Source organism: Heptranchias perlo, chromosome 37 (genome assembly GCF_035084215.1).
Source record: "Heptranchias perlo isolate sHepPer1 chromosome 37, sHepPer1.hap1, whole genome shotgun sequence".
NCBI lineage: Eukaryota > Metazoa > Chordata > Chondrichthyes > Hexanchiformes > Hexanchidae > Heptranchias > Heptranchias perlo.
In genome coordinates, this window is record NC_090361.1 from 9399312 (window position 1) to 9412630 (window position 13319).

General features: G+C 48.9%; 1 protein-coding gene across 8 annotated transcripts in view; it reads left to right on the top strand.

Moving 5' to 3' along the window:
- The window catches only part of LOC137304480 (dedicator of cytokinesis protein 7-like), a 139273-nt gene that overhangs the window by 28959 nt on the left and 96995 nt on the right, over positions 1–13319 (top strand). For all 8 annotated transcript variants that reach the window (XR_010958583.1, XM_067973092.1, XM_067973087.1 and 5 more), the window contains exons 2-6: positions 1048–1138; positions 3871–4046; positions 4877–4945; positions 6814–6943; positions 7635–7847. Coding sequence is in view for 7 of the 8 variants with exons in the window: in XM_067973092.1 (XP_067829193.1) it covers positions 1048–1138; positions 3871–4046; positions 4877–4945; positions 6814–6943; positions 7635–7847 (679 nt within the window). In the remaining variant the exon portion in view is untranslated. The remainder of the gene's footprint in view (positions 1–1047; positions 1139–3870; positions 4047–4876; positions 4946–6813; positions 6944–7634; positions 7848–13319) is intronic.

Consider the following 13319-nt stretch of genomic DNA (forward strand, 5'->3'; position numbering starts at 1 on the left):
AGGGGTACCCAAAATTTTAGGAAGATCTTGTAGCTGGGTCTGGGTCTGGGTCTGAGGCTGGACTGGAGCTGAACTGGCTGATACTTGATTGGAGATGGAGGTGACATTACAGGGCTGTCCCGGTGCTGAACCAGATCCAGTACAGGTCTTGGGAAGTTGGCGATTCACTGGAAGGGAGGCCGAACTCATGTGGGGGTCTCAAGGTAGCACTTAGGCGAAGCTGAGATATTGAGTTCTGTTTTGGTGCTGAATCATGACACTCGCTTAGATGTTGCACTAGGATTGAGTGAGTTGAGGAATTGCCGATAAGTGTGCATGTTTGTAGAGGTGTGGCATGCCCTTGGGTAATTGTAAAATATTTGATGCATTTACTTGAAAAAATGGATTGTACATCTATACCAAACAGTCTAGGGTCATCCACTGACTCCATTTGTGTCCTTGCTTCTCCCCAGTCATTATTATAAATGTAAACTTTTACATCTAACTTTATCCCCTGCGCATCAGAGAAGTGGACATTTCCTTGATGTTTCTACATGTAGTGAGTACCTGATCCCTACCTGTCTGGAGATTTGCTGAGCTCAGATGAGGTACGTAGAATTTACCGCACAGAAATAGGCCATTCGGCCCAAATGGTTTATGCTGGTGTTTATGCTTCACGTGAGGTAATTTCAACGAGGGTCTCTGGGGAAAGAGAACACGACTCGCCTAATTACTACACTTCGTCATATGTCCCAGCAGCTAAGTGTGAGAGAAAGATGCATGGCAGTGGGTCACTAGTCTGCCCCTAAAGACTGAGCTGCAGCAGAGGTTTTTTAGCAGTGCTGAGTTATATGATCATAAAGTCAGAGCAAGAGTTTTGAGCAGAGAGAGAGGTCTTCATAAAGAGCTCCTTTATTTGCTCTGGCTTCATGTCAGAAGTTGTTGTGATCATCCTGGAGAGCTCTGACCTCTGTGTTGGCTCAGTGAGTTCTGACCTTGCCGCATTGGCAGTTGCCAGATTCTCATCGTTGTGAACTTTCTTCAAACAAATTATCGTTCTCTTTGCAGGACTGTGGCAGCTGAAGTCAGGAAGCAAGTGTCCAGCCAATATAGCGGCTCGCCGCAGCTGTCCAAGAAACGCAGCGGCTCCCATCAGTTGGTGAGTACACAGCTGTTCCAACATAACCCGATGAGTCTGACACAAGCCTGTACCAGATTGTTGCTGGGGAGAAAGAGAAAAAAAGCTGGAGTCAGCTCCTTCAATGTAAAGAGCTGTGCCAATAGGAAAATGCAACAGTAAACACAGGACTACCCTGGGAGTAGCACCAGCCACGTAGAACTTGAGATAAGATCCCTCCAACATAACACTGCCGCACATTCAATTGTGTGCGTGAGTGAGTGTGTGTGCGTGCATGTGCTGGGTTGAGCAGGGTATACAGCAAGAGTCTCTCCTACGATTGACTTGTGTGAACCAATAAATTTACAACACTGGGATAGTCTAAATACTGTTAACTGAGGCTGTTACTTGAACTTAGTTTGATGTCCTACACTGCAGTTACTGCACGTGGTTGGCTTTGATTATTTATATTCTCTCACTCCTGTGTTGTTTTCCCTTCCTGTCTAGGTTTTCTTGCATCACAGAGCCTTCCCCAGTCAAGTCAGTAATGTGAATTAATGCTGAATTAGGGACAGTTTTGTGCTGTCCACTTGGATTAAGCATGCCCAAACTCATTTCCCATAAGAGACTTAGTGCCAGCATGCAGAGGAGACTTTTTGTCCCCTCAGTTTGGGTTGGATTTGACTGCAGGTCCCAGAGGTGAAAAGCCAGTGTCTAACCCATTATACCCCTGCAGCTCCCTGCCGCTGTTTTATTGCTCACACTGCTCAGTTTGTTTTGGAGAAGAATGTAGGTTTTGTTACATTCCATCATGGCTCAAGAATCACGTCTTTGGGGCCTGTGGGCTGCTTTACTATCATTAGCTTGCAGAGATTCCTCTGTGTAAATTGGCAGGAAACAGCAAGCTCCAGACACTGAGCTTATTGTAGCCTGTTTTTTTTTTGTTTTCTTTAAGCTGGGCAAAAAAAATAATATTGACTCCGTTGATCTTCGTGCGACTGATCTGCTTTAGACTGATCAGTTTTCCCACCCCATCCCTCCTCACAAAGGTGCAGTTTACTATTTGGTTGCTGTTGCTGCACCCAATTCCAGTATGGTCCAGCTGAGCGAGGGGCTGACTGCACCCAAAAGGAATTCAGAAGCCTACCATATTTTTTTACATTGCGCATAACAGATGGATCCCTTTGCACTGAACTTTGAGAAGTACATCATTCCAACTATTGCGGAATCCATGCTCCACTTATCTCCCTGTGTCCACACTGTCCTCGTTCAGGGTAACCCAGCTTGTGGACATCATGCCTACTTGAGTGAGGGTGTCAGCCAGGCTGAAACTGGAAAAGTTCTTTTGAAGTCGAGCGCTCTGGTCTTGTAGCTCCTGGACTGACTGTCAGTGGAGGTTAGGACATCTCGTGACTCTCTGACTGGTTTAAGCTCCAGTTTATGAGCTTGCAGGTCAACATGAGGTCCTTGATGTTTTTCTTTCTTGTAGCTGGAATGTGTCCATGTTCGCTGCTCAAACTTAGTTGTGTGGTGGTGCAAGGGAGGGATGAATCGATGGAGGGGAGGGAGTGAGTGATGAACTGCATCGCTCACTCTGAGTCTGATCAAAGAGGTGAAATTGTGAATCTGGTCACGTGTACAAATAGCGACCAGAACGGATGTGGGTGGCAGATATTGATGTGTAGGTTTACAGTGTGGTCACCAAAGGAAGCCATCAAACCACAAGCTTCAAGACAAGAGATAGCCTCAAATGACCTGAAGCACAAAGTTATTAATTATCTTTTAACAAAAAATTATTTTTTTAACTTTTTGTGCTTATTGAGCTGTTGGAAGTTAGTGTCTGGGGAAAAGAACTCTACTTTCATTCAGTTTTATGCTGTTTAAAATAAATGGTAAAATAATGCCGAACAGGAAATCCAGGCTCCAGTGTTGGCATTAAACACTCCTGGGTTAGATACAGACTAAAGCTCCCTCTACACTGTCTCAACCTTGAAAAAGGTCAGGGTGTAATTTTTTTCCATTTCCTGCCATTCTTTGGCTTGCCAATGAATCATTAATTAGGGGCACTTATGAGCGTGTACACATGAGGAACATTGAGTGTACAAAGTCAGATTATGTGGACCCCTACCTGCAGCTGACAGAAGAGACTTTTCATCCCATCAGTTGGCCTGGATTTGAACCCAGGTACTGACGGTGAAAGCTGATATCAAACCTGTTTCGATCCTCAGATTATCAATTTAAACCTTATGAGATGTTTATATTCAGCAAGCACGTAACTGGAGAGTCTAATCACTGAAATCTGCGCACATCACCCTTTGGCCCAGTGACAATGAAGGAAAGGCGATATTTGTCCAAATCAGGATGATGTGTGACTTGGAGGGGAACCCCAACATTATTGCTCTTGTTCTTCTCGATGGTAGAGGCCACGATGGAAGGAGGTGCTGTTATAGTCAGCTTGGTGAGTTGCTGCAGTGCATTCTTTAGACTGTACGTATTGCTGCCACAGTCCGCTGGTGATAGAGGTAGTGGATATTGAGTCCAGTGACAGGAACTGCTACTGATCAGGTTGTTTCCATCAACAGTGACAGACCCATAGCCAGGAGCTCAGTAATACAGCTCACAATGCTCTCTGCAGACTCGGCTTGTCCTTTCATACATGTGCTATCATTATACTGATGGGTATTTCTCATATCACAAGTGGACAGTATGAATAATTTACACGCCACTATTGCGCTTTTTTGAAATCCCAGTAATACATCTGCCATTCCTCACAGGTGCCTCTTTCTGAAGTGGTGGAGCCCGTGGACTTTGAGGAGTACCTGACTACACACCCTCCTGCCCCAGAACCTGGCCCACTCCGAGAACTGCTCGAATTTCCTGCAGATGATATTGAGGTAGCGTACGAGCCGCGGGAATGTCGAACTGTGGAGCCCGGGGTTCCCGAGGAAGTGTGAGTATTCCTACATGTCTGTAGTAAAGTCTTGGTTCATGGAACAATGATTTTTTTTTTAAAAATCCATTCTTTAACCAATGCATGTCCTCCCTGCACAGTATGGAGGCACAGGGGCACTGAATGTTCTACATCTGCTCTCTTTGGCACTTCATCAACCAGCAGTAGGAGCCCAGCTGATATATGGTGAGCCAGATGGTGTCAGGTTTATTCTTGCCCCTGACACTGAACACCTCACTTCCGTCTACCACACTGGGAATATGGCACAACTTACCCTGCTGAAGCAAACCAGCTTATACGATAGGAAACGCACAGTCCCATTGCCTGCAGGATGGGTATAGGGCACACAAGCGAATGGGCTGCCCGAACAGTTCATGTAGGAAATTTAAGTCAAATTAGGTGTCACAACTGTAGCATATGGAACGCACTACCACATGGGATAGCTGAGGCAAATAGTATAGATGCATTTAAGGGGAAGCTAGATAAGCACATGAGGGAGAAAGGAATAGAAGGTTATGCTGATAGGGTTAGCTGAAGAGGGATGGGAGGAGGCCTCTGTGGAGCATAAACACCGGCATAGACCAGTAGGGCCGAATGGCCTGTTTCTGTGCTGTAGACTCTATGTAACTCGATGTATTCTACAGGCTGCTTGTTGTTTAGTTAAAAGATCTGATGAGTGGAGGCCCAGTAACTATAAGTTCCAACTGGAGCAGTAACTTGGCAGATCGATCTTTGACTAACAGTGAATAGGATTTTATATTGATCCAGAACAAAAGAACTGTCTTGTAGCTATTGCATTTTCTTGGAATACTCTACCCTTTCTCTTTCAGGGGAATGGACCCTCGTGTGAGGGACGCAGTACAAATCTACACCGAAGACTGGGTCATTATCCACAGAAAGTGGGTTTCTTGTGGTTTATCTTTATATTTTTGTTAATTGGTTCAGTCTGCTCTGCTCAGGTTTATTGTTGAACTCTTTGTTTTGCCTAAGGGTGTAATGCAGCAGCTGGGACATATGCTGCAGTGAGGAAATTGGATGGCCAGCTGACTGTGCAATGTTCAAATGGGCAGTTAGAGTCTCAAAATACATGGGGCTTTGATATTTCAAGGATTTGGTCCACTCCTAATTTTGTATCTACATAAAATCCAAAAGGCTAAACAGTTCTGATTTGTGAAAGTACAGGTGTTAATTTGAGAGCAAACGGCCCTGCGTTATCACCTTTCATCACAGTTTAATACTTTGAGCTCAATAAGGTGCTTGTTCATATTGTGTGGGAACCACATCTGCACATTGTAGCAACGTGTGCAGCTCCAAATGCTGCATTGCCAGGGCTGCGGTGCGGGGGAGGCAGTGCGGGGGCTGCGGTGCGGGGGAGGCAGTGCGGGGGCTGCGGTGCGGGGGAGGCAGTGCGGGGGCTGCGGTGCGGGGGAGGCAGTGCAGGGGCTGCGGTGTGAGGGGGGAGGCAGTGCGGGGGCTGCGGTGCGGGGGAGGCAGTGCGGGGGCTGCGGTGTGAGGGGGGAGGCAGTGCGGGGGCTGCGGTGCGGGGGAGGCAGTGCGGGGGCTGCGGTGTGAGGGGGGAGGCAGTGCGGGGGCTGCGGTGCGGGGGAGGCAGTGCGGGGGCTGCGGTGTGAGGGGGGAGGCAGTGCGGGGGCTGCGGTGTGAGGGAGGCAGTGCGGGGGCTGCAGTGTGAGGGGGGAGGCAGTGCGGGGGCTACGGTGTGAGGGGGGAGGCAGTGCGGGGGCTGCAGTGTGAGGGGGGAGGCAGTGCGGGGGCTGCGGTGTGAGGGGGGAGGCAGTGCGGGGGCTACGGTGTGAGGGGGGAGGCAGTGCGGGGGCTGCGGTGTGAGGGGGGAGGCAGTGCGGGGGCTACGGTGTGAGGGAGGCAGTGCGGGGGCTGCGGTGTGAGGGGGGAGGCAGTGCGGGGGCTACGGTGTGAGGGAGGCAGTGCGGGGGCTGCGGTGTGAGGGGGGAGGCAGTGCGGGGGCTGCAGTGTGAGGGGGGAGGCAGTGCGGGGGCTGCAGTGTGAGGGGGGAGGCAGTGCGGGGGCTACGGTGTGAGGGAGGCAGTGCGGGGGCTGCGGTGTGAGGGGGGAGGCAGTGCGGGGGCTGCGGTGTGAGGGGGGAGGCAGTGCGGGGGCTGCAGTGTGTGAGGGGGGAGGCGATGCGGGGGCTGCGGTGTGAGGGGGGAGGTGGAACAAGGGACGTGGTGCCCGAGCGGCGGTGGGAGGGACACGGTGCGAAGGCTCCTATTTTTGGTGAACCGTTTAAAGTTGACTTTTATTCTTTATTTCAAAATTTGCACTAATTCTTCAACATTATTTTTCCATTAAGTTGCGAACCTTACACCTCAACATTCACTGCTTGTGACATATGAGCCTGTCTACACTCAGCATCGTCATTGTAGCACTTTTCATAATTAGACACACAGTAGCGATCGACAGTGTTCTTTATACCTTTTGTATGGGAACGGTTTTCAAATTGTGATCAGGGTCTTCAGTAATTTAATTCGGTAAAGGCAAATAGAACAGTGGGTTCTGCTTTTTGCTGAGCATGCGTAATGGAGCCTTCATGGAGTTGAGCCACAATTCTCCTCAATCAAAACCCGTTGATAGTGTTGCAGCCTTTTAACTTTCTCCTACTTAAGAGAAGTCAAGGATGAGGAAAGTTCATTGACCCATCACACCCATGCTCTGAGTGAGTCCCTTGATAGTTCCGGCCTTCTCTTCTCTCACTGTTGTAACCTTGTGTTTGATTTTTATTTTGGAAAAGGTACCTAAAGCTGAGCACTGCATTTAACCCCAACACATTGGAGAAACAGCGGGAGAGACAGCAGGGCCTGCCCAAGCAGATCTTTGAGTCTGATGAAGTTGTTGATGACCGAGGGAGCCAGGACGATCAGGTATTTGAGAAGGAAGAATGCTTAAATGTTACAGTTACCTCGGTGCTCTGCTATGCTTTTGAGTGGGAGAGTTTACGCCAGTGATTTCTCCTGATAGCAAGTTCTCTATCTGAACCGTACCATCAGGACAAGGGGCCAGTAAATGCCAGCATTTCCAATACTGTGAGGGCAGTTGCCCACACTTCTCTCACACACCTTGTAGCAGGTCACAGACCTGCTTCAAGAAAACAAAATACTGCAGATATTGGAAATCTGAAACAAAAACAGAAGATACTGAAACAGTAAGTCAGGCAGCATCTCTAATTTAAAAAAAAAAGGAAAAATGTTGATGTTTCAGACATAACTTTCAAAAGGTAGTGCGATATATACTTGAAAAGGAAAAATTTGCAGGGCTATGGAGAAAGAACAGGGGAATGGGACTAATTGGATAGCTCTTTCAAAGAGCCAGCACAGGCACGATGGGCCAAATGGCCTCCTGTGTTATATCATTCTATGAATTGTCGCCCTTCAGTTCTCATGCCTGAAATGTGAACATTTTCCCGTTCTTTACAGATGCTGACTGTTTCCTGCCTTTTCTATTATTGTTTCATCCATCTGTTTCCTTGGATAGGGAATGGTGCTTGGCATTGGGGGGGCTGAAGAGTAATACTTGATAATAGCTCCAAGTGATTTGTTCCCCATTCTTTGGTAGGATGAGTCGAAGCGGAGGTCAGTGTCTCTGGACGACACACCGCGGGGGAGCTGGGCCTCCAGTATCTTCGACCTGAAAAACTCCACTGCTGACTTGCTGCTGCCCAGCCTCCTTGAGCGCACGGCCGTCGAAGAAGTGGACAGACGAAATGGAGAGCAGAGGAAAGAGAGCCGACACCGGGAAGTGCTGGCACTATTCCCACCGCCAGATGAGGTAAAGCAGTTGCTGCGGGGGTACCGGTATAATCGCACACTGGCAGGTGGGCATTGGGAACGGTGCAGGTGGTCGAGTCTGTGCCACAGTCAATGTCTTTAGAACTCTGCCATCAGGAGTGCTGCTGAATTGCGGTGATGACAGGCACATTTTCTCCCCCTCTCCTGAAGGTGCTGGGTCCGGTTCTTTGGCCACCAACAGCTTTCAAGTACCTCGCCCAAGTGGCATCCTTCACCTGTAGCCCAGACACCCGAGCGTCAGCTGGTTGCTCCTTTGGTGGGGGGCATTGTCGTCAAGCCCTTTCCTGTTCTTACCCGGCATCCGTGCACGTATCCAATGATTGGGATGTGATTGGGAGCAGGACTCCGCTGATTCTCTTTCCCCTCCTGAATCCCGGAGACACGGAGGGCAGCTGTCCTCCTCCTACTGTCACCCTCAGCTGAGACCAACTAACTCAGCAGATGTGCAGGTTGATCTTGAGATCTTCCTGGTCTATGTGGCTCAGTTTCACACTAATCTGTATGATTTGTGTATTGAAGATCCTTAGAGAGCAGCTGCTATTCTTCCCTGATATCATTTGGAAGATACCATCCCTGCTCTAAGGATGAGGAAAGAGCTTGGGTTTCATACAATAACAACAACTTGCATTTATTTAGCGCCTTTAATGTAGTAAAACGTTCCAAGACGCTTCACGGGAACATTATCAAACAAAATTTGACACCGAGCCACATAAGGAGATATTAGGACAGGTGACCAAAAGCTTTGTCAAAGAGGTAGGTTTTAAGGAGCATCTTAAAGGAGGAGAGAGAGGAAGAGAGGCGGAGAGGTTTAAGGAGGGAATTCGAGTTTAGGACCTCGGCAGCTGAAGGCACATCTGCCAATGGTAGAGCGATGACAATCGGGGGAGCCGCAATAGGCTAGAATTGGAGGGTCGCAGAGATCTCGATGGGTTGTAGGGCTGGAGGGGGTTACAGAGATAGGGAGGGGCGAGGCCATGGAGGGATTGGAAAACAAGGATGAGAATTTTAAAATGGAGGCTTTCGTGGACCGGGACCCAATGTAGATACAAGAAGGAGTTCAGGCATGATACCCTTTTGAATAGTGGGGGAAGAGCAGTAACATGACCTCAAACCTACATTCTTGTACTCAGGTAGTGCCTGATCTCAGCCAAGGTGTTGGGATGGGGCAGATCACTGGAGTCGGATGCTGGGTTCCAAGGCCTCCTGCACACCCCAGCAGCTGGCTTAACAATAGCAGCGGCGGAGAGCTGGGAGTTTCTCGACCAGGGTGTGGTCTGTGGTGGTGGAGGACTAAGCAGTACGGAGAGCTAGCGCCAATTCAAGGGAAAAAATACTTATCGAAACAGGAAACTGAAACCATCAGAAATGTCACTTCTTGAACTGCTTTATAGAGCTTTGAGATTTGCTTTCCAAACAACTGACTGGCCACTTTGTGCAATGTATGTGATATGATGCTGCCTTTTTGAAAATATTTTGACAGGGCCAGTCTCCCAAATCCCCCTTAAAAGAGATTGTAACTCCAGGCCTCTTGCTTGCCGTTCCAAACATTGGGAACGTTGGCGCCACCTCGTGGACGACTTAGCTTGTCCTTTATTAATCATCTGTTGTACGGTCTTCCACAGGTGCCATTAATGTCTTGAAAATGATAGAGACTTAATAGGGTAGATACAGAGAAACTATTTCCTGTGGTGGGGGAATCCAGAGCAAGGAGGCATAATCTTAAAATTAGAACTAGGCCCTTCATGAGTGAAATCAGAAAGCACTTTTTCACACAACGGGTAGTGGAAATCTGGAACGACTCCCACCCCCCAAAAAGCTGTGGATGCTGAACAATCCAGAGTCATGAGTTCAAATCCCGCCACGGCAGCTGGCAAATTTAAATTCAATTAATTAAATAAAAATCTGGAATTAAAATACTAGTATCAGTAATGATGGCCATGAAACTACCGGATTGTCGTAAAAACCCATCTGGTTCACTAATGTCCTTTAGGGAAGGAAACCTGCCGTCCTTACCCGGTCTGGCCTATATGTGACTCCAGACCCACAGCAATGTGGTTGATTCTTAATTGCCCTCTGAAATGGCCTAGCAAGCCACTCAGTTGTAAAATCTCGCTACGAAAAGTCATAATAAGAATAAAACCGGACGGACCACCCGGCATCGGACCACGAGGCACCGGACACGACAACGGCAAAACACCAAGCCCAATCGACCCTGCAAGGTTCTCCTTACAAACATCTGGGGACTTGTGCCAAAATTGGGAGAGCTGTCCCACAGACTAGTCAAGCAACAGCCTGACATAGCCATACTCACAGAATCATACCTTTCAGCCAACATCCCAGACTCTTCCATCACCATCCCTGGGTATGTCCTGTCCCACCGGCAGGACAGACCCACCATAGGTGGCGGTACAGTGATATACAGTCAGGAGGGAGTGGCCCTGGGAGTCCTCAACATTGACTCTGGACCCCATGAAATCTCATGGCATCAGGTCAAACATGGGCAAGGAAACCTCCTGCTGATTACCACCTACCGTCCTCCCTCAGCTGATGAATCAGTCCTCCTCCATGTTGAGCACCACTTGGAGGAAGCACTGAGGGTAGCAAGGGCACAAAATGTACTCTGGGTGGGGGACTTCAATGTCCATCACCAAGAGTGGCTCGGTAACACCACCACTGACCGAGCTGGCCGAGTCCTGAAGGACATAGCTGCGAGACTGGGCCTGCGGCAGGTGGTGAGCGAACCAACATGAGGGAAAAACTTACTTGACCTCGTCCTCACCAATCTACCTGTCGCAAATGCATCTGTCCATGACAGTATTGGTAGGAGTGACCACCGCACAGTCCTCATGGAGATGAAGTCCCGACTTCGCACTGAGTACACCATCCAACGTGTTGTGTGGCACTACCACCGTGCTGAATGGGATAGATTCAGAACAGATCCAGCAGCTCAAAACTGGGCATTCATGAGGCGCTGTGGGCCATCAGCAGCAGCAGAATTGTATTCCAGCACAATCTGTAACCTCAGGGCCCGGCATATTCCTCATTCTACCATTACCAACAAGCCAGGGGATCAACCTTGGTTCAATGAGGAGTGTAGAAGAGCATGCCAGGAGCAGCACCAGGCGTACCTAAAAATTAGGTGCCAACCTGGTGAAGCTACAACTCAGGACTACATGCATGCTAAACAGCGGAAGCAACATGCTATAGACAGCTAAGCGATTCCACAACCAACGGATCAGATCAAAGCTCTGCAGTCCTGCCACATCCAGTCGTGAATGGTGGTGGACAATTAAACAACTAACGGGAGGAGGATGCTCTGCAAACATCCCCATCCTCAATGATGGCGGAGTCCAGCACTTGAGTGCAAAAGACAAGGCTGAAGCATTTGCAACCATCTTCAGCCAGAAGTGCCGAGTGTATGATCCATCTCAGCCTCCTCCCGATATCCCCACCATCACAGAAGCCAGTCTTCAGCCAATTCGATTCACTCCACGTGATATCAAGAAACGGCTGAGTGCACTGGATACAGCAAAGGCTATGGGCCCCGACAACATCCCAGCTGTAGTGCTGAAGACTTGTGCTCCAGAACTAGCTGCGCCTCTAGCCAAGCTGTTCCAGTACAGCTACAACACTGGCATCTACCCGACAATGTGGAAAATTGCCCAGGTATGTCCTGTCCACAAAAAGCAGGACAAATCCAATCCGGCCAATTACCGCCCCATCAGTCTACTCTCAATCATCAGCAAAGTGATGGAAGGTGTCGTCGACAGTGCTATCAAGCGGCACTTACTCACCAATAACCTGCTGACCGATGCTCAGTTTGGGTTCCGCCAGGACCACTCGGCTCCAGACCTCATTACAGCCCTGGTCCAAACATGGACAAAAGAGCTGAATTCCAGAGGTGAGGTGAGAGTGACTGCCCTTGACATCAAGGCAGCATTTGACCGCGTGTGGCACCAAGGAGCCCTAGTAAAATTGAAGTCAATGGGAATCAGGGGGAAAACTCTCCAGTGGCTGGAGTCATACCGAGCACAAAGGAAGATGGTAGTGGTTGTTGGAGGCCAATCATCTCAGCCCCAGGACATTGCTGCAGGAGTTCCTCAGCACAATGTCCTAGGCCCAACCATCTTCAGCTGCTTCATCAATGACCTTCCCTCCATCATAAGGTCAGAAATGGGGATGTTCGCTGATGACTGCACAGTGTTCAGTTCCATTCGCAACCCCTCAAATAATGAAGCAGTCCGAGCCCGCATGCAGCAAGACCTGGACAACATCTAGGCTTGGGCTCATAAGTGGCAAGTAACATTCGCGCCAGATAAGTGCCAGGCAATGACCATCTCCAACAAGAGAGAGTCTAACCACCTCCCCTTGACATTCAACGGCATTACCATCGCCGAATCCCCCACCATCAACATCCTGGGGGTCACCATTGACCAGAAACTTAACTGGACCAGCCATATAAATACTGTGGCTACTAGAGCAGGTCAGAGGCTGGGTATTCTGTGGCGAGTGACTCACCTCCTGACTCCCCAAAGCCTTTTCACCATCTACAAGGCACAAGTCAGGAGTGTGATGGAATACTCTCCACTTGCCTGGATGAGTGCAGCTCCAACAACACTCAAGAAGCTCGACACCATCCAAGATAAAGCAGCCTGCTTGATTGGCACCCCATCCACCACCCTAAACATTCACTCCCTTCACCACCGGCGCACTGTGGCTGCAGTGTGCACCATCCACAGGATGCACTGCAGCAACTCGCCAAGGCTTCTTCGACAGCACCTCCCAAACCCGCGACCTCTACCACCTAGAAGGACAAGAGCAGCAGGTACATGGGAACAACACCACCTGCACGTTCCCCTCCAAGTCACACACCATCCCGACTTGGAAATATACTGCCGTTCCTTCATTGTCGCTGGGTCAAAATCCTGGAACTCCCTTCCTAACAGCACTGTGGGAGAACCGTCACCACACGGACTGCAGCGGTTCAAGAAGGTGGCTCACCACCACCTTCTCGAGGGCAATTAGGGATGGGCAATAAATGCTGACCTCGCCAGCGACGCCCACATCCCGTGAACGAATAAAAAAAAAATTGAAATTTGCAAGACTGAGAGCGATATATATTTGTTAGCTAAGGGTATCAAGGGGTATGGAACAAAGGCAGGTAAATGGAATTGAGGTACAGATCAGCCATGATCTAATAGAATAACAGAACAGGCTTGAGGGGCTGAATGGCCGACTTCTGTTCCTATGTTAATTTTTCATTTTGCCTCATATGGACTAGGGTATAAAACTTGTTTCTGGTGTTGCACTATAACAAGCAGTGGAAATGTGAGATTCTATATTATTGCTTAAGTATTTTTTCCGTTGGAAATTTACTCTCAAAGATCTAAAAATCCAAATATACTGTGACTGACGAGGCATTTGCTACTTTAAGCACCACTTAACATCTTGG